Source organism: Neoarius graeffei, chromosome 10, assembly GCF_027579695.1.
Source record: "Neoarius graeffei isolate fNeoGra1 chromosome 10, fNeoGra1.pri, whole genome shotgun sequence".
NCBI classification, from domain to species: Eukaryota; Metazoa; Chordata; class Actinopteri; order Siluriformes; family Ariidae; genus Neoarius; species Neoarius graeffei.
Genome location: NC_083578.1, coordinates 35,400,493 through 35,422,670, shown reverse-complemented (window position 1 = coordinate 35,422,670; position 22,178 = coordinate 35,400,493). Strand labels below are relative to the sequence as shown.

Sequence of the window (22,178 nt, the reverse complement as noted above, 5' to 3'; positions counted from 1 at the left end):
CTCTATCTCCATATATATATATATATATATATCTCCATATATATATATATATATATATCTCCATATATATATATATATATATCTATCTCCATATATATCTATCTCCATATATATATATATATATATATATATATATATATCCATATATCTATCTCCATATATCTATCTATCTCCATATATCTATCTATCTCCATATATCTATCTATCTATCTATCTCCATATCTATCTATCTATCTATCTATCTATCTATCTATCTCCATATATCTATCTATCTATCTCCATATATATATCTATCTATCTCCATATATATATATATATATATATATATATATATATATATATATAAACACACACAGTGAGTAGAGAAAAACAAAATGCCAGTGTTACTGAGGTGAAGTAACTGCAGACGAAATAAAAACTACTCGAAAACAAAGCCCAAAAAAACAGTAACAAAATACGGAATAAAAGTATCTGATGGTAAGAATGTATTTTGTTTTATTTTTCAAGAATTATAGCATTTTCCCACAAATTGCTAGCGTCGTTTCACTGGTTTCCATATTCGAAGTGGAAGTTTTGAATAAAGTTTTTATTTATCCAATTTGCAAAAAATAAAAATACTTTCTCAAAATCCAGTGAATGTGGATGGAATCAAACAGTTATTCCACTCAATCTTGTCATACATGGATTATAGCCACACACCTCATCAGCCATCAGCTCATGTACGACTCAATTTCGTGGAATAACTTAAATATATCGTTCAGACATGAATCTTGGTCAGCAAGTAGCACACACTACCCAAAAGCAGGCAAGTGAGATGGGCTCAAATCAGTCTGATGGTAGCACTTTGGTCCATATCTCATGTGTTCAACACTCAAACTTTTTTTTTATTATTCCTTGGCTTAAGCTAAATTAATTTTGCCACAAAAATGAAAGGCATGCTCAGTACAAGGTTCTGAGGATGTCCTCAAGGGTTGGGGTGTGCTCATCAATCAGGGCTGGAGTTAAGTCCACTAGCTGTTTCTCAGGAACTAAAAGTACAATTTAGCTGAAATTTGGTTTGCTGCATCTGCCAGTGTGTCGCTGCATTTTTAAAAATAAATCACCTCAAACATGGCCACCTTCAGCCAATCAGATTTTAGCAACTATTCATATTGAGCCATCCTCAAAAATTTTTATAAATATGTTCCTCTGTGGTCTGTGTGTTCTATGCACCTTGACAAGATCTGGCAACTAACACACCAATAGCCAGTCTAACAGTCATACAAAGAAAACAGTTTGAAAACTTGAACTTTGATTTCGGACACATTTTATATAATTCATGATGTCGGACACTAAATGCATGATGAGATATTTTGATGGCTTTTAAACTTTTTTTCTGCCACATAATGCTGCAAAACACAGCAAGAACAGTTATTCTTGTGCAATTATAAGCTAAAAAACTTTAATAGTTGTGTAAGAATTATGTACAGGTTTATATCACAGAGTTTTCTCCCATGTGCCCAATCGTACACATCACACTATGACATGAAAATAATGAGCATACTCTTTACAAAGAGCAGTGGACAAAGATTGGTTAAAGATTGTAAAGCTTTTACAAAAAAAAAAAAAAAAAAAAAGCAGTATGGTTCCATGGCAGACTTGTTAAGATATAATTCATCATTTTACAATACAGTAAAGAAAATTTCTACACTACACCCGTCCTCATTATAAGCCCATGGGAAACCATGCCAGCAAAATGCATAATGGAGCCACTAGTTTTTTTTTCCAAGAAAGATTAAAATATTTGTGGAAACAAAAGATTGACAAAACCCCATTAAAATATGGTTTTTAATGAACATTCAAGTATCCTGCAAATAAAGGTCTTTGTTATCTGTGGCATTTGCCATATTCACATAAGCTAAATGAGAAACCCGAATTAGGAGGAAAACGGATATTAATACACACCAAAAAAAAAAAAAAGCCTGCACCCCTAGTTCTAAAATAATGGGACTAGTAAATGAGACTGAGATCTGTTCCACTTTAGTAAAACGTGAACAAAATCGAAGTGGATCCATTTAATTGTACTCAAAGTTTTTAAAAATTTCAATCACTATGTACCATTTGTAAGCCAAAAGCCAATTATATTTTTTTTCCATCTATGACCCATGTAAATGTTTATTTAAAAAAAAAAAAAATTATATATATATATATATATATATATATATATATATATATAGGTAATTGCTTCAGGTACCAGTGCTATAATGGTAGCATTTTGGTTGTTATATTCAGCACAGAATTGATCCCACTCTATGAAATGGCCAAAAACATTCACCAATCCCAAAACCAAGTTACTATAATTTAATTAAAATAGTAAATCAAACCAGAAGTCTGCTAAGCAAATATAGATTTATACACAGCACAATTCTATCTGCTCACAAAAGGAAACCCTGTTTTGTCAGTTCTCAGTATATTTCATTTCATTTGAGCAATATTCTCCACAGTGCTCGTTCCATTAGCCTCATCCAATGGCCAATTTGAAAAACATTACACATAAAACAAAGAATAAATATACTTTTAGTTATATAAATATGCATGCCCTTACTTGTCAAGGAAGAGAAATGATAAATGAACATGACTACCAGCATACACAAATTTAACCAACTGCCTTTTTAAAAAGTGTGATGCAAGAAACTATCACAAAAACTGCAATAAGGTGAAGTGGTAGGAGTCTGGATTATGATAGAGGGTTTTAAATGACGATTGCAAAATGTACATGAGAATGCATGGCTCTTAATTTTTCTCTTATGCTTGCCTCCACTAATATAATTACACAATCAAAAAGGCTGGTCCCTTCTTTAGTTCATGGAGATATTCAAATATCCAAGTTAAATAATATTAAAAAAAAAAAAAGTCCCACCACCTCACTCAAAATAAAGGATATAGTCCAAAATTAGTTTAAGGTTAATATATCTTACCCATCCTCCTCCCCAGTTAAATCTAGCTACATCACCTCACATAGTTGTACATAGTTTACTTTTATTTTTTTAATATAATGGCACTTTTTCCTTTTTTTTTTTAAACATTCAATGCCTGTGTGGCTCTAAATACAGTTAACTAAGCTAGTCAAAGTGAAGCAGTGCCTTGTTGTGTGGGTTTAGTGAAAGACAGTGTAGTTGGCTGTGAAGTTTCATCCTTTTCTTCTCCTTCAACAGTTGCCCATACAGGTGGCTGTTCTGTTTCACTTGCGTTCATCAATGGTTTTAATAAATTCAACGGCTGCTGTGAACTGCATCCACCAATAGCACTCCTCCCCACTCAGCTGACTGGCATAGAAATTACTGATGTACTGAATGGTGGACAGAAGGCAGGGTGGGTTTGCCTGGAGAGGAAATGTAAGAGATTCAGAGATTCATACTGGAGAACCCATGTCTGCATGACATAGAAGAAAAACACACTGAATATACGGCTACAGGAAAAAAAAAATGCTTTTCTTTTGTTAAAGATTAACAAAACCCCAAAATAAACTCCTTTATACTAACAGATAATACCGATACAAGACATTGAGTGTTCACGCATTCATATTTGTACCTGTATACTGTGTACATATTTTATTTTAAAAGAAAAACAAATGTCCCTGGGCGCTGACATCTCACTCTCCGAGGTTCAAATATCGCACTCTGAGTACAAATCATGACATCAGAGACATGGTACATGACTTACGGAGGCTAATGGATCTTATAGATACATCGCTTCTAAATTGTTGTAAGCAACCCTGAAGATGCCAGAGTGTCAAGCATTTGGGTACAAGTCTGATCATTAATAATTTTATGTGACATGCTTTTGTTTGTTTTTATTCACTGAGAAAAGCAGTCTTTTTAGATGGCAAGAATCGCATTGCTATGGCAACAGATTTGTTTACTAGTATCTGTGCCAGTACTGTGTATGCGTTATCTAGCCGAGTGAGATTCATAAAAGTCTTTTCATAAAAGTGAAGTCTGTTGAGTCGTATTTTGATGCCAGTTAAAAAAAAAAATTAAACGTTTTGGTGGCAATCCCTCATAAAATAAATGAAAATTAAAATAAGTAAACTGATGTGAATTTTACAGTGGTCTAAGGTTAGTCAAACATACACTGACATTTTCTCTCACATTTATGAAGTGGAAAATTAAAAATTCTCCATCTACTGTGACAGAAAGCAAGGACACAGTCACTGGGTCATTCCATACAAAATGGACCAAAATTCAGAGAAAGTTGTTGCACTTGAACCTCAGATTGCCCCGATTTTTATTTGATCCATTCCTTGACTTTCGTGACAAATTCCACATAACATTCTTTGCCATGTAGTTCATGTGTTTATTTTTACCTACAGTGACCCCAATATGCTGTCGTACGGTACATACACTGTCTTGCAAAAGTATTCATCCCCCTTGGTGTTTGTCCTGTTTTGTCATATTACAAGCTGATATTAAAATTGATTTTTTTTTTTGGGGGGGGAGGGGGTGTTTAGCACCATTTGATTTCCACAACATGCCTACCACTTTAAAAGGTGAAAATTGTTTTTTTTTTTTTTATTGTGACAAACAATAATTAAAGGTGAACAAACAAAAATCTGGAGTGTGCATAGGTATTCACTTCCTAGTCAATAGCCTGTAGAACCACCTTTTGCTGCAATTACAGCTGCAAGTCTCTTAGGCCACGTCTCCATTAGCTTAGCACATCTAGCCACTGGGATTTTGCCCATTCCTCAAGGCAAAACTGCTCCAACTCCTTCAAGTTAGATGGGTTGCGTTGGTGTACAGCAATCTTCAAGTTATCCCACAGATTCTCAATTGGATTGAGGTCTGGGCTTTAATTAGACCATTCCAAGACATTTAAAAGTTTCCCTTTAAATGTAATCCATTTTAATTCTATCTTGTAACGCAACAGGACAAATACTGGGGTGGATGAATACTTTTACAAGACACTGTATATGAACTGTAATTAAACAGGACATTTTTCTTCATCTGTGTGTCATATTTTACAGGCCTTTAACTCCGCTCACCTTTATAAGGACAAACACAAGCACAGGGACAAAGTCGTCAGCTCCAGGCACAGCATCCTCATTGGCCAAGCTGAGTAAATTCATGATGGTGGAGCACATGCGCAGGATGCATTGTACCTTGTCCCGCGGCGTCTTGTAAGCATTGATCGTCCTGATCTCTGCCTGTGCAGAAGGCCATGGAGCCTCTTTCAGATATACCTATAGAGAGAGACAGAACAAGTGGTATGTTGGAAGGGTCATATTATTGAAGTGTAAGACACATGCTGCCGTGCTCCTATTAAATTGCTTCATTTTTGAGTTCTTGTTTGTTAATTTTACTGAGTTGATGTATTAAACCTGCAGTGTACAAGCTAAAAATTGGGGGGGGGGGGGTCTGTTGTCAGGAGAGAATTTTAGTAACTGTGCCAGCAAGCACAACGAACTCCTGGGGGTGGGGTGGGGGGTGGGGGTCCAAATAGTTTGTTATACCAAAAAGTTAGTAATACTGAAATGGACCTACTTGTCACACCAAGCACTCACTCTTCCATAAAATAAGACAAACTGTGTTTAATTTATGCTTAATTCACTTATATATTTACGAAGTAAAGAAAATAAATCACATTTGCTTACCGCATCTTTTTTCCTTTTCATTTCATTGCGTTATGTTGCATTTATGGACAAAGTCTCGGAGCTCTTTTTCTTCTGCTTTAAAAGTTGAAATTGAATTTTTGGGATGGTCTTTAGACAGTCCAGGATATCAAGTTTGTATTTGACGGAGAGTATCTTACATTTATGAGTGTCATGTAATTGCAGGAAGAGTGTTTATTTAAAAATGGGTAGACAAACAGTTAAAAAAAAAATGGAAGACAACAGCAGGGTTGTGCCATGGGGCACTGATCAAGTGAGGCACAAACAGAATATCAGAGCTAATCAAGTCCAAAATATAAAAGCAATTCAAAACTAGTAAAAGCAACACACAACAAAGGCTTGGTAACATGAGATGCTAGGGACAGCACATATACTATGCAAAGTCTGTGTGTTGAGGGAGTCCCAAGTGTGTGCTGTGATTGCACTCTAATCTGAACAGGTGCCTAGTACTATAATTAGTCCTCAAGAGCACCAACGCATGTGGATGTGACAAGTAGCCATGACAATGCTTATGGAGTAAAAATTCAAGTAAAACTGCTTTTAGCTTGTAAAATTAAAAAAAAAAATCCCTTAAGGATTTTAAGTCATTGATTGCCGTTATCGATAACTAAGTGATGGACACCTAAATATGGCTCAGTGATTTTTTTATTTTTTTTGAAGACTTCAGCTGATTGGTAGGGGACATGAACTTGGTTCGTTATGAGAAAGTTTGTAGTAAAAGAGTTCATTATAGTGGGATGGTAGCATATTATTATGCAATCATACAGTTTCCTTAAAACTGACACAGTGGAAATGCTTGTCATATGTTGCACAAGCTTGATTCCTACTTGCCATCTTCATTAGGTTAAAAAGCCACACTCATCAGCATTGTAATCACTAGCATAGCACTGCATTCATTCTGTTAATTCTCAGTACTCTCACTGCCTTTATTTAAAAAAAAAAAGCCCCACTACTCATTACCATACATACAGCGGGGAAAATATTGAACTTGTCAACATTTTTCTCAGTAAATATATTTCTGATGGGGTTACTGACATGAAATTTTCACCAGATGTCGTCAACAACCCAAGTAATTCACACATACAAAGAAATCAAAACATGTATGTCCATAAATTAAGTGTAATAAAGTGGAATGAGACAGGGAATAAGTATTGAACACGCTTATTTTTCCCCCATTTTCTCCTTTGCAATTACGACCACCTGATGTGTGCAATAAATGTGTTTAATCTACTTCATAATTCCTCTAATTTAGTATTTATCTTAGGTATTAATATATATAATTTTTTTTAACTTGTGGGGCTTGATATGTCCTCTTCTGCTGCTATCCACTGTGCTGCTGCAAACAGGAAATTTCCCCATTGTGGGATAATAAAGGTCGTCTTATCTCATCTCATCTCATTATCTCTAGCCGCTTTATCCTTCTACAGGGTCGCAGGCAAGCTGGAGCCTATCCCAGCTGACTACGGGCGAAAGGCGGGGTACACCCTGGACAAGTCGCCAGGTCATCACAGGGCTGACACATAGACACAGACAACCATTCACACTCACATTCACACCTACGGTCAATTTAGAGTCACCAGTTAACCTAACCTGCATGTCTTTGGACTGTGGGGGAAACCGGAGCACCCGGAGGAAACCCACGCGGACACGGGGAGAACATGCAAACTCCACACAGAAAGGCCCTCGCCGGCCCCGGGGCTCGAACCCAGGACCTTCTTGCTGTGAGGCGACAGCGCTAACCACTACACCACCGTGCCGCCCGTCTTATCTTACCGGAATTTATTTAATACTTAGTAGAAAATCCTTTGTTGTTAATGACCGCTTCAAGACGCCTCCTGTATGGAGAAACTAGTCGCATGCCTTGCTCAGGTGTGATTTTGGCCCATTCTTCCACGCAAACTGTCTTCAAACCTTGAAGGTTCCAGGGGCCTCTTCTTTGAACTCTGATCTTCAGTTCTTTCCATAGATTTTCAATTGGATTCAAGTCGGGTGATTGACTGGGCCATTCTGGCAGCTTTATTTTCTTTCTCTGAAACCAACCGAGTTTCCTTGGCTATGTGTTTGGGATCACTGTCTTGTTGAAATGTCCACCCTTGTTTCATCTTCAGCACCCTGGTAGATGGCAGCAGATTATCATCAAGAATGTCTTGGTAGATTTCTCCATTCATCCTTCCTTCAATTATATGAAGTCTGCCAGTACCATATGCTGAAAAACAGCCCCACACCATGATGTTCCCACTTCCAAACTTCAGTGTTGGTATGGTGTTTTTGGGGGTGACGTGCAGTGCCATTTCTCCTCCAAACATGGTGTGTGCTATGACATCCAACGAGTTCAATTTTGGTCTCATCTGACCAGATTATATTCTCCCAGTATTTCATAGGCTTGTCCAAATGTTGTGCAGCAAACTTTAAACGAGTTTCAACACGCCTTTTCTTCAGCAATGGAGTCTTGCGCGGTGAGCATGCAGAGAGGCCATGGCGGTTGAGTGCATTACTTATTGTGTTCTTTGAAACAACCGTACCTGCTAATTCCAGGTCTTTCTGAAGCTCTCCATGAGTGGTCCTTGGCTCTTGGACAACTCTTCTGATTATTCTTTTGACTCCTCTGTCAAAGTTTGCAAGGAGCACCTGGTCGTGGCCAGTTTATGGTGAAATGGTCTTTCCACTTCCAGATAATGGCCCCAACGATGCTCACTGGAACATTCAGAAGTTTAGAAATACGTCTGTAACCAATGCCATCAGTATGTTGTGCAACAATAAGGTTGCAAAGGTCTTGAGAAAGCTTTTTGCCTTTACTCAATCATGAGATGCTTCATGTGAGACTCCTTGGTAATGAGAAACCTTTTTATAGGCCATCAATTAGGACTAAACCAGCTGATATTAATTTGCACAGATATGGGACAGGATTGCTTTCTAAATACTGACAGATTTCAGCTGGTTTCTTGGCGTTCTATGCCTTTTCACACCTCCTTTTCTTCATGTGTTCAATACTTACAGTGGTGCTTGAAAGTTTGTGAACCCTTTAGAATTTTCTAGATTTCTGCATAAATATGACCTAAAACCATCAGATTTTCACACAAGTCCTAAAAGTAGATAAAGAGAACCCAGTTAAACAAATGAAACAAAACTATTATACTTGGTCATTTATTTATTGAGGAAAATGATCCAATATTACATATCTGAGTGGCTAAAGTATGTGAACCTCTAGGATTAGCAGTTAATTTGAAGGTGAAATTACAGTCAGGTGTTTTCAATCAATGGGATGATAATCAGGTGTGAGTGGGCACCCTGTTTTATTTAAAGAACAGGGATCTATCCAAGTCTGATCTTCACATCATGTTTGTGGAAGTGTATCATGGCATGAACAAAGGAGATTTCTGAGGACCTCAGAAAAAGCGTTGTTGATGCTCATCAGGCTGGAAAAGGTTACAAAACCATCTCTAAAGAGTTTGGACTCCACCAATCCACAGTCAGATTGTGTACAAATGGAGGAAATTCAGGACCATTGTTACCCTCCCCAGGAGTGGTCGACCAACAAAGATCACTCCAAGAGCAAGGTGTGTAATAGTCGGCAAGGTCATGAAGGACCCCAGGGAAACTTCTAAGCAACTGAAGGCCTCTCTCACGTTGGCTAATGTCAATGCTCATGAGTCCACCATCAGGAAAACACTGAACAACAACAGTGTGCATGGCAGGGTTGCAAGGAGAAATCCACTGCTCTCCAAAAAGAACATTGCTGCTCGTCTGCAGTTTGCTAAAGATCACGTGGACAAACCAGAAGGCTATTGGAAAAATGTTTTGTGGACAGATGAGACCAAAATAGAACTTTTTAGTTTAAATGAGAAGCGTTATGTTTGGAGAAAAACACTGCATTCCAGCATAAGAACCTTACCCCATCTGTGAAACATGGTGGTGGTAGAATCATGGTTTAGGCCCGTTTTGCTGCATCCAGGCCAGGACAGCTTGCCATCATTGATGGAACAATGAATTCTGAATTATACCAGCAAATTCTAAAGGAGAATGTCAGGACATTTGTCCATGAACTGAATCTCAAGAGAAGGTGGGTCATGCAGCAAGACAACAACCCTAAGCACACAAGTCATTCTACCAAAGAATGGTTAAAGAAGAATAAAGTTAATATGTTTTGGAATGGCCAAGTCAAAGCCTTGATCTTAATCCAATCAAAATGTTGTGGAAGGACCTGAAGTGAGCAGTTCACGTGAGGAAACCCACCAACATCCTAGAGCTGAAGCTGTTCTGTATGGAGGAATGGGCTAAAATTCCTCCAAGCCGGTGTGCAGGACTGATCAAGTGTTACCGGAAACATTTAATTGCAGTTACTGCTGCACAAGGGGGTCACACCAAATACTGAAAGCAAAAGGTTAGCATACTTTTGCCACTCACATATGTAACATTGGATCATTATCCTCAATAAATAAATGACCAATATTTTTGTCTCATTCATTTAACTGGGTTCTCTTTATCTACTTTTAGGACTTGTGTGAAAATCTGATGACATTTTAGGTCATATTTATGCAGAAATATAGAAAATCCTAAAGGGTTCACAAACTTTCAAGCACCACTGTATTCCCTGTCTCATTCCACTTTATTACACTTAATTCATGGACACATACGTTTTGATTTCTTTGTGTGTGTGAATTACTTTGGTTGTTACCGACATCTGGTGAAAATTTCATGTCAATAGCCCCATCAGAAATATATTTACTTAGAAAAATGTTGACATGTTCAATACTTATTTTCCCCACTATACATAAACCACTATGCTAAATTAGAGAGGAAATGCTGAAAATGCTAACTAGAGGTTCTCTCATGATTTACTCAAGCAACTGAGCAAGCATGAGAGAAACCATTTTAGTTTCCTGGTGAACTGAAGTAAGCAAATAGCTAATTCTGATTGGCAGTTAGGATTACCCGTCATCACCTATATTTCAGGTTCGTTCTCAAAGCCCAACATAGCATAACTAATTGATAATCAATAAAATGCTATACTGAGAAAAGCTGCCAATGAATTTCATTACTAATTAGTTGGACTATATTATGAAGTGTGCGGAGTCATTTGATGATAAACGGCAGTGCACACAAAAAAAACATTTTCTGTTGCTCATTTGCATGTCACACAATGTCACTCTATGGGTCAATTAACCTGTCAGAGTGGGTGCCCGGATTCTAGTTTGTGGACTAGGCAGGTTACTACTAGATGGGGGAGTAGGCTGACCTCAGCTTTCCCCAACAAAAGCCTGAGGTATGGGGAGTGGGGGAATCTATTACTTCTTACTTTGTACAGGACTAATGCAATTAGTAAAATCAGAGGAGAAATGCACAAAAGATGAAAGGTATGCAGCTATGTCATCTCTAGGAGTTTAACTGCATGTAATGAAATGGGAAATAGAATAACACATAGTTGTGGTCAGAAGTTTACATACAGTGACAGGAATGTCATCTTGGATATGAATGTCATGGCAATATTGGGCTTTTCATGATTTCTCTGAACTGTTCGTTTTCTGTGGCAAAATGATTGTACAACATATTTCTTTAATAGAAAAAAAAAACCATGAACAGAAGTTTAAATTTATTTTGGGTTTTCTGAAACCAACACAGGATCAAAATTATACATACAGGGTCAAAAATGTACATACACTCACAGATTATTAATTCAGAGGTGCAGAGACTTCCAAAATGTCTCTTATCTTGCCAAGGCCTCTGAATTTCCTGTTAGTGATTATGACTGATGACAGTTGGTAGTTTCTCTGTGCCTTCATAAAAAGGGTTTGTTTACAGCACTCACTGGATTGACTAACACAGTAAAATGGGAAAGTCCAAGGAGCTCAGTGCAGATCTGAAAAAGAGGATCGTGGATGTACACAACTCCGGAATGTCTCTTAGAGCCATTTCTAAACAACTGCAGATCCCAAGATCAGTTAAAACAATTGCATGCAAGTTACTGGGAGGTGTAGTCACTTTGCCAAGGCTTCAAGAAAACTCAAACTGTCACCCTCAGCTGAAAGGAAATTGGTTTGGATGGTCAGGAACAACTCAGGAACCACTATGGCACAGCCCTGCCATGAACTGGAAGCTGATGGATCACTGTCTACAGTTCAGTGAGTTTTATATCACCATGGACTAAGTGGCTGCTGTCCAAGAAATAACCCCCTGCTCCAAAATTGACATCTTCAAGCTTAAAATTTGCACCTGACCACATGGACAAAGAAAAAGTCTTCTGTATGAAAGCTGTATGGTCACATGAGAAAGTTTGAGTTGTTTGGCCACAATGACCATGATGTACAGAGAAACACTGTACCAGCTGGTGGTGGTAGCAGCATCATGCTCTGGGGCTATTTTACTGCCAGTGGAACTGGTTCATTGCACAAAATGGATGGAATAATGAAGGACTACCTCAGAATTCTTCAGCATAACCTCAAACCATTGGAAACTTGAACATGATTGAGAGTCACAACAGGACTATGAGCCCAAAGACACATCAGAGCTGGTTGTGGAGGATAAAGCAGGCTAACATTAAGTTTAAAACAAGCCCTGACTTCAACTGTATTGAAAATATATGGACCGTGCTTACAAGTCAAGTCCATGCCAAGAAAAACAAAACAAAAAAATGTAATTGAACTCTATCAATTTTACCATGAAGAGTCGTGAAATATCCAACCAGAATTCTGCCAGAATCTTGTTCATGGTTAACAAAAAATTTTTGGTCAAGGTGAATCTTATAGACATTTTACCCAAATATTAGGCATCTTGTATGTAAATTTTTGAAAAAAAAAAATTTTTCTTTGGGGAATTCTGAAGAGACAAGTTGAGCATTACTCTCCATCCAGCATCCAGTCACTGAAAGAGGTCATTGTTGAAGAATGGAAAAAGATTGATGTTGCAAAAATGTCACCAACTTGTTCATTCCATGCCAAGAAGACTTGGTGCTGTCATTAAAAATCATGGCGGCCATACAAAGTACTAGATGTAGTAGTTTTTGTTGTGGGGTGTACTCATTTTTGCACCACCCTAATTTGAGTAAAACTGAAAAAAAATGTGCAATCTAAGTTATATTATTAACCTTAGACTATGTTCAGACTGCACCCTGAAACGACCCATATCCGATTTTTTTGCCCATATGCGACCTGTATCCGATTTGTTATTGACAATCTGAACGACACAGATCCGATTTTTTCACATGCGACCCAGGCCGCTTGGATATGTGGTCCTAATTCCGATGCATATCCGATATTTTCACATGCGACTGCAGTCTGACCGGACATGTCGCATTCATGCAACCTACTGTACACGTCATCAACAAGAGACAAACGTCACTATTCTGCGTTGGCTAATCCGGCCTCTTTGGTGGAAAACAACAACATTTGTACAGTTTTCAGAATTTAAATAGACTTTTATAGAATTGATCAAGCTAATGGTGGATTTGGTAGGGACCTGGATGTTTATCTGTTAGCCTGATTAAATAAAACAGTTTCTATAACTGATTTATAACTTAAACCATCCTGTATTACAAGATAAGATTGTTCTGGAAATTTCCAGTAATTTGACACCTTCGGTCTCATTACTCTGCTGCCCACATTAGATTATCGTGTGAGTTCCGCCGCCGCCACAAAAACCACATCGCCAGGTCTCGCCTCATCTCCATCGCAAACTACACTGGTGTTTATGCACCTTGAGCCAGCACTGAGAGAAGTTGCAGAATTCAGCTGGCTATAAACAATCTAAATAAATATTTATAAAAATGTAGAAAAAGTTTATTAATATGACAAAATAAATATGTGCAAATTATTAAGCCTGAATTAAGAGTTTGGTAATACAGTGGCCGTATCCCAAATGACTGCCTACTGAAGCTCGACTGCACTATATAGAGTTTAAAAATCCATTGCTTCCTAGTAACATGTAGTGCACTTATATAGAAATTAGAGAGACATTTAGGAGTCAACCCTCATTACCAGGCTACACGGTTTCATTTCAGAAACAAAAACACACACGAGACCTCACACTTTAACACTAACCAGATAATTAAAAACAAACAAAAAAAAAGAAATCATTAAACTTGAAGAGTGCGCTTTTTTTTGGTTTACGTATTACGTAGATGTGCTTATTACGTGTCAATTTGCACATGCGGGACACTTTTGGGTCGTTTTCCGTTCATATTGGAGATCGCATACAAGTCTCATATAATTGGTAATGTGAACGGCCTAACAAAAAAATAGGATTTCACAACAAATCGGATATGGGTCGTTTCAGGTTGCAGTCTGAACGTAGTGTTACTTTCAAGTTATAAGTTAAACAGATGTTATATTAAACTTTGTCTTGTCAACATTTTGGAAATTTTTTGTTCATTGAGATATTGTTCAAGATGTTACTTTTCAAAGGGGATGTACTCATTTACGCTGAGCACTGTACAATAGAAGGAAAACACATGAAATTGTCAAATCATAATTGTTAATTAAGGGCTGTAACTCTGGTAAAATGTGACCGAATGTAACGAAATTACAATATGCGTATTACCAACATACAACTGTCTCTTGTCAAGTTTCATAAAATTCCTCCAAAAACAGAGAGGAGTTTATTTCAGAAGGAAAGCACACTTACGAAATTGTCAAATTATAAAATTTTGTTAATCAAGGGCTGTGACCCAACTCTGTGACCCAAGTTAACAAAATTCCAATATGCGTATTATTGACAAAAAAAAACAAAGAATCCTGCCAAGTTTTGTGAAATTCCTCCAAAAATTGAGAGAGGAGCTGATTTCAGAAGGTGAGCGCCCTTCCCGGGACAGATGGCCAGACAGACATCGCCACAACATAATACCCCTTCGGTCTTTTGGCCAGTGGGGGATAATAAAAATTAAACACGTATGCCTAGAATTTATTTATTTTTTTATTGTTGTTCTATGTCTCCCCGCTATGTCCCCAATCTCCCAACATAATGTCCTATATCTCCCCTCAATGTTTGTCTCCCCACAAAAAAAAAAGACAGAAAAAGTGAAGCCTAAGGGCCAGTATGTGAGACAAACTGAGAAACTAATGTTGTGGCAAGAGGGTATAATAAATACTCCCTAATGCAATATGAATGTGACTGCTACCTGCAAAGAATTTCACACAATGTATAAAAGCTGAAAACTTGTCCCAAGTCTCCCCACTCTCCCCTATATCATTCACCATTAATGGTGCCATCCCAGATGAGGAAGCTTACATGCCATGTGCACTAATGCACCCCTATACCATCACAGATGCTGGCTTTTGAACTATGCACTGAGAAGCCAGATGGTCCCTCTTCTCTGAATCTCTCTCAAAACCTTTTAATATCATCATATGTATCATAGATGATCATCATCTGGCTGCTCCCGTTAGAGGTTGCCACATGGATCTTTTTTTTTTTTTTTTTAAAAACACCAGATGCCCTTCCTGACACAATCCTCTCCAATATATCCAGTCTTGGGACCAACACCAAGTATGCACTGGCTTGTGCAACCCAATGGCTGGGCATTTTTACCTAAACTGCATGTCTTGTGGGAGGAAACCGGAGCACCCGGAGGAAACCCATGCAGACACGGGGAGAACATGCAAACTTGCAATTACATGTAATTTTATACATAGAAAGGAACCCCTTTGACAATGAGGTTTGAAACTAGAACCTTCTTGCTGTGAGGCAACAGTGCTAACCACTGCTAGCCTGGGCCCACCCATCCCAAGCGTGACACAACACAAGGGCCTGTTGCGAGCTTAGTCTGGCCAGGCAAGCTATCTCCAGCTCTTCCAAGCTCCCGAAAAATTGGGAACCAATCAACTTTGAGCATCTCCAACGGCCCTGGGTAGAGGCGTGTTCAAGGCACTGACGTAGTAGAACTGCGACCGGAAGCCATAGATTGTTTACAGAATCTATGCCAGAAGCGCTTCATTCACGCTTCCGCATCTATTACGCATAGACGCTGTATTGAAAGCATTCAACGGGAAGTTCTCATTGAAAACGGAGCAAAGAGCAGCCCTGGAGGTATTTATTGAAAGGAAGGACATTTTCGCCTTGCTCCCGACCGGCTTCGGTAAGAGTTTAATCTACCAGTTAGCCCCGTCGCGTCGCATACGTCAGAGGAAAGAGTGATGTGATTGGTTTAAGCTTCGTCACAGCCTTTTCTGGCTTCGACCAGTAGCAAACTGAGGCATTTCAAGGAGGCGGGTCAACCACGGGCTCTGGGAAACGGTTGGGCTTAATATCTTGGCCAGACCAATAGCTCGGAGAGCTCTGAAGTCGCGTTAGCCAGGCTAAACCACTGCACCACCATGCCACCCCTGTACTGTAGATGATGTGATCCTCAAATTATTTTACACTGCAGTTACATTCTTAATTACATTCCGTGCCATTTTATATTGAGGAACATTATTCTTAAACTGTTGCACTATTTTCCCATGCTGTTTTTCACAGAGTGGTGAACCCCTCCCCATCTTTAATTCTGAGACTCTGCCTCTCTGCTCTTTTTTTTTTTATACTCATGTTACCGACCTGTTGCCAATTAACCCAATTAGTTTTTTTTTTAATATAAACATTACACAGCTTTTCCAGTCCCATTTTTTTTGAAACATGTTGCTAGCACTAATTTAAAAATGAGCATATATTTAAAAAAAAAAATCTGTTTCAACATTTGATAATTTTGTCTTTGTATTTTCAATGAAACATACAGTTTCCATGATTTGCAAATTATAGAATACTTAGTTGTATTTATGTTTTACATAGCATTTAAACTTTTTTGGAATTGGGGTTGTACATTTTTGATACTGTACATATAATTTTGACCCTGTGTTAATTTCAGGAAACCCAAAATAAATAAAATTTGTGCACCAAATTCTTTTTTCCTATTAAAGATATATGCTGTACAATCACTCTGCGAGAGACAAAAAAAAAAAATAGCTCATTGAAAATCACTGAAAGCTTAATATTGCCATGACATTCATATCCATGTATGCAAACTTCTGACCATAACTGTACATTGTATATCAGTTTAAAATAAATAAATAAATAAAAAAAATGGCCTCAATGCAGCTGTAGCTCATACCGGCCAAGATGTCCAAGATCGTAAATATGACAGGCGGCGCCACCATCTTGACAACTTTTATGCACACCCACCTAGGTAATATTGTATGCGAGTTTGATTAAAATCCAATCAATTCTGTAGGAGGAGGAGCAATTTTTGTAAACTGTGGATGGACAACGGCGACCGACGGATGATGCATGATCGCATAAGCTCATCCGGCCTGGACTGCGGCCAGATGAGCTAACAATTTTTGTGCTCTTTAGAGCAAATAGTGGAGCAGCCTAATGCAGTTACCTCTGGGATTTGGAGGGCCTTGTGGTTGGCAGTCACTACTTTGGACAGACGATTAATGTGCTCTTGCAGAACCCTGGAAATAAGAAATGACATACAAACAAAAGTAGGAACAATCTCTAACAATTCTTTAAATGATCTCTCTTGACAGAGACATCTGTGGTGTTCTCTCACTGGTCTCGTAGAATGTCTCCATCCTGGTTTGGGTAGAAAGCCAGTTTGAAGATGCGGTTCATGACACTGCGCTCAATAGCCATCTGGGCATCTTGTAGCTGTTCTTCGCTGGCATACTGCCAGATGACATCATGTGCCATTGCACCATAGAGGTATCGCAGGAAATCCTCCACTGCTGCAGTCTTATCATCAGCTGCTGTGAAACCCTGAAATGCTGTGGCAGAGAACATTAGCTACTGATATGATTTAAGGATCTTCATTATGATAAAACAATAGCAATTAACTTGAGCAAGTGGGACAAACACATGTTCTGCCTTTGTGCATTAACCTTGATGAACAAATACTTCGACAAACATACACATACCTTTGATAAAGTCCTGCATCCTGGACTCCATATCTTCTAGAAGCAGTCGGACACAGACAGTAGTAAAATAGCGGTTGGCCACTTCTTTATCTCTAAGTACTCTCTGCAACAGCTTCTCCAGATGAGCCTGAGAAGTTTGCAGTCCCTGCCGGCACCGTGTCAAATACGCTATGTACGGAGCCCGTTTTCTACCAGACACACATGATATTTCACGTCAGCCAAACACCAACACACTGCCCAAAAAAAAATCTAATTGCCTACAAAATAATAAACTGATCGCCCACTTAATTAAAGGTGCACTAAGTAGGATTTTAGTGGAATCTACCGGTGAGGTTGTAGATTGCAGTCAATTAATACCAATCCCTCACCCCTCCCTGTCTAAGTGTGCATTAGAACCTACAGTGGCCATTAGGTGCAAAGCCACAAATTTTGCAGTGTTGGACTCAAACCGACACTTGTTAAAATGCAAAAGGCACTTTCTAGAGCCAGTGTTCTGTTCTGGGCTACTGTAGAAACATGGTGATGTAACATGGCAGGCTCAGTGGAAGAGGACGCACTTCCGTGTAGATATAAAGGGCTCATTCTAAGCTCACAAAAACACAGCGAGTCATTGTTATGAGTAATTTCATTATATTATTTATATATATCATACACACACAAATGGATCCCTCTAAATCCTACATAGTCACTTTTAAGAACACCTGTACACTTGCAGATTCATGCAGTTATCTTATCCAATCATGTCTTTGAACTGTGGGGGGAAACCAAAGCACCCGGAGGAAACCCACACAGACATGGGGAGATGTCACAGTACAATGAATAAAATAACGCAGATACGTTTAAAGAGCTTCAGCTAACATTCACATCAAAAACAGAAATCTCAGGCTACAGTGGGCACAGCCTCACCAAAACATGACGGTCGCAAACTGGAAAAGACCTGCATCGATATCACTTTATGCATTATGCTGCTGCCATATGATTGAATAATTTCATGCATGAGCAGGTGCATGTGTTCTTAATAAACCGAGTGTATATCTAATTTTGTTATGGTAAGGTACAGTGACGTCAGTGTCAAAGACTGCTGGCGGTTAGTGTACCTGTAGTCCTCAGCAATTGCTGTGAGCAGCTTTCTGCAGGTGCGTGGGTCCAGGCGACTGACACAACGCATGGTCTCCTGGATCTGAGCCATCTGATTTTTATCCTGCAAGTTAATAGCCTCTGCCAGCTGCACTTTCAAAAAGCACACAATCTCATTGTCTATGCAGAGACAGAGAAACAGAAATAAGATTGAGACCAGACACAAGAGCAAAAATATTACATTTTAACTTCAGGAGTTACATATTTGCAGTTAAAAAGAGAACAGTCATGTTATTTTTATATCAAAAAATGGTGATCACCCAGTTTGGAAAAAAAAAAAAATGAAAAGGGAAAAGTTAAAGACAAGAGTAGCAGTATGAGGATTAACAGCACAGGGCCAGCACTGAAAGCACTAACTTTTATGATGGTCTTCACCTTGAAGGAAGCATGAATGTGAAGACAGCACAAAAACACAAGATGAACTATGCATGGATTTACAGTTATGTTTTTTCTTTGAGTTTTTCCATTAACTATTCCAAAGCTTACCTACACCTTCAAATACTGCATGATTTGTTTTACAAAGTGTGTGGTTATATGTGTACCTTGAGGATCTGCATGGTCAGGGAGGCCATTCCGTGTTAGAGCTGGCATAATAGGAAAAACGACAGAATCTGCAGAGCACAGAGCCAGACGTAATTTCTTCTTAGCATCACTGAAAGGAAAAAAGAAAAAAAAAGTGGAGTTACTCACTAGATCAAACTAAGCACAATCTGTTGCAAGCTTAACTACCTCAAGATGTGTTCAATTTTTAAGGAATGCAACTCTAAAGGGAGAGAAGTACAGTCATGCCCATGAATATTGGGACATTCAGGGCTTTTTTTTTTTTTAATTAATTAATTTTATTTTTTAAGCGGTCCATCACAGTATATTGGAGTTGAACAAGGCCAAACCATCACCCCTCCATCATCATGCTTGACTGTTGGTTTGAGGTGTTGTTGATGCACCATGTTTGGTTTTTGCCAAACATGGGGGAAGCCATAGCCTAATGGTTAGACAAGCAGCTTTGGTACCAAAAGGTCACCAATTTGATTCCCTGGACCAGCAGGAATGGCTGAAGCACTCTTGAGCAAGGTGCCTAACCTCCAAGTGCTCCCCAGGCTGCTCTGGGTATGTTGTACATCGCTCCGGATAAGAGCATCTGCTAAATGCCATTAATGTAATGTAATGCTTGTCTCATCAATCCAAAGGATAACACTCCAGAATGTTTGAGTTTTGTTCAGATGCAATTTTGCAAACCAAAGGGCCAATTGCCTTGTTCCACTTCTAAGAGTGACTGCCCCCCCCTTCCCCACCTCCCACTGGCCTGCGCTCACACTACTCTCTAATGTTCTGGTCCTGAGTGCGCTTACCATGATGCAACTTTACTTGCCGACTACAATTCATGTTCATCAAGAAGATAACCAGACCCGTTATTAGGCCAAATATTCTCCAATTAAGTGAAAAGTGCACACTATTGCATTTGAGTTCCACATGGCTAGCGATCACACTGTGCACAAGCTCAACTGAACTGCGTCCAAGCACACCCCTTCCAAGCCATGCAAGTGAACCACCCCCAACTGTGGTACTCGGCAATCACACTAATCAAACAAACTGTACTTTGATGATCAAATATATATTTGGTTCTGGTACGGATCTTCTAGTGAGAGTACACCCCAAGTCATGCTGCCATATCCCTTTTGGAGAAAAGGGGCTTAGTCCTATCCACCCTTCCATAAAAGTCATATTTATTCAGTCTTTTTCTGATTGCACTGTGATGAATAAAAACATTCGAAGAAGCCTTTGTCACATGCACAGTCAAGCACACAGGGAAATTCATCCTCTGCATTTAACCTATCTGAAGCAGTGAACACATGCGCGCACACCCACAGCAGTGGGCAGCCATACTACAGTGCCCGGGGAGCAGCTGGGGGTTAGGTACCTTGCTCAAGGGCACTTCAGCCCAAGGCCGCCCCATGGTAACCTAACCACATGTCTTTGAACTGTGGGGGAAACCCACACAAACACTGGGAGAACATGCAAACTCCACACAGAAAGGCCCCCATCGGCCACTGGGCTCAAACCCAGAACCTTCTTGCTGTGAGGCAACAGTGCTAACCACTACATCACCATGCCACCCAAAGTGTTTACAGAGATCTGTAGGTAACATGTAGCACTTGGGTTTTTCTTTGTGCCTGAAAATTAAATGGTCCAAATTTGGAGCAAATTTGCTGGGACGCCCAATCCTGGGAAGATTAGCAACTGACTCAAAGGCTCTCCATTTGTGAACAATCCTCACTGTCAAATGGTGAATTTCAAATTGTTTGGGGATGGTCTCAGAGCCCATCCGAGATTGATGAGCAGCAACAATGGCTTCTCTGAGGTCATAGCTGATGTCCTTTCTTCTTGGCATGATGTCAACACATACCTGAGTGCTCCAGAATACCAAACTGCCAAAAGTTCTTCTTTTATAGAAGTAGTCACACTTCTTGATAATTAACTAATCTTTTCATTTAGAACACCTGACTCCTAATTACTCTCAATTGTGGAAGTAGGAAGGGTGTACTTCCCCCACCACCTAATTTCTGAATGTTGGTTTACTTTTTGGAGAAAAAAACAAACAAACAAAAAAAACCTATATATTGAAGTCGTGTGTTTATTTTATCATCTGAGGTTATTTGTTCATATAAATTTGTGAGGAACACAATTTTTATTTAGGTCCTGATAGATAAAAAACTATTCACCATCCATTTTATTAGGAAGATGTACACCTGCTCATTTTTGCTGTTAAGCGAATCAACAGCAGGACAATGCAAAAAAAGAAAAAATTAATAAAAAAAAAAAAAAGTCATGCAGATATAGGTCAAGCGCTGCAGTTAATGTTCACATCAAACAGAAGGATGAAAAATTGTGCTCTGTTATGCATGTTGTTGATGCCAGATGGGATGTTAGAGTCATTTAAAAACTGCTGATCTTTGAGATTTTCACACACAACAGTCTCTAGAGTTTACACAGACTGGTGCAAAAAACATCCTGCGAGCTGAGGGCCTGCAGGCTGAGGGCCTGCAGGCTGAAACACCTTGTTGAGGAGAAAGATCAGAGAAGAATGACTAGATTAGTCCAAGCTGACAGAAACATGTTCCCATTAAAGTGGATGGTGAGTGCATACAGATCAAAATTAGAGAACTTGCATTTCCCTAAATTTCAAAAAGTCATTGCTTATCCCAATTTAATGTTATCCTAACAAATAGAAGGGCTGTAGTTGAAACCCATTTCATAACTTAAAAATATTCTCAATATTTAATAAAACCCACACAAAACAAAAAAAAACCCTTAAATGAGAAATTTGAAAAACATACGGTGCTCAAAATTAGAGAGCACTTTAGGATTCTTCAGTTATTGGTGCTAATGTCCTTAATTATCGAAAAACCCTATTTATCCTGATGTTGACAGCACAGTCATACAACACAAGAGTTACTGCTTGCTCCTGCTGCGCACACGACACTTCCAAATTCATTCTGCTGCTTTTATCA

The 22,178-nt window shown here is 38.8% G+C and overlaps 1 protein-coding gene across 6 annotated transcripts in view; it reads right to left on the bottom strand.

Annotated features, from left to right (window-relative positions):
• Positions 1-478: 478 nt before the first annotated feature.
• gapvd1 (GTPase activating protein and VPS9 domains 1) overlaps positions 479-22,178 on the bottom strand; it is a 271,874-nt gene continuing 250,174 nt past the window's right edge. For all 6 annotated transcript variants that reach the window (XM_060931729.1, XM_060931728.1, XM_060931730.1 and 3 more), the window contains 7 exons: positions 19,212-19,321; positions 18,630-18,789; positions 17,533-17,720; positions 17,169-17,382; positions 16,998-17,070; positions 5,024-5,221; positions 479-3,361 (listed from right to left, as the gene is read on the bottom strand). In XM_060931729.1, the coding sequence (XP_060787712.1) occupies positions 3,221-3,361; positions 5,024-5,221; positions 16,998-17,070; positions 17,169-17,382; positions 17,533-17,720; positions 18,630-18,789; positions 19,212-19,321 (1,084 nt within the window). In that variant the 3' untranslated portion in view covers positions 479-3,220. The remainder of the gene's footprint in view (positions 3,362-5,023; positions 5,222-16,997; positions 17,071-17,168; positions 17,383-17,532; positions 17,721-18,629; positions 18,790-19,211; positions 19,322-22,178) is intronic.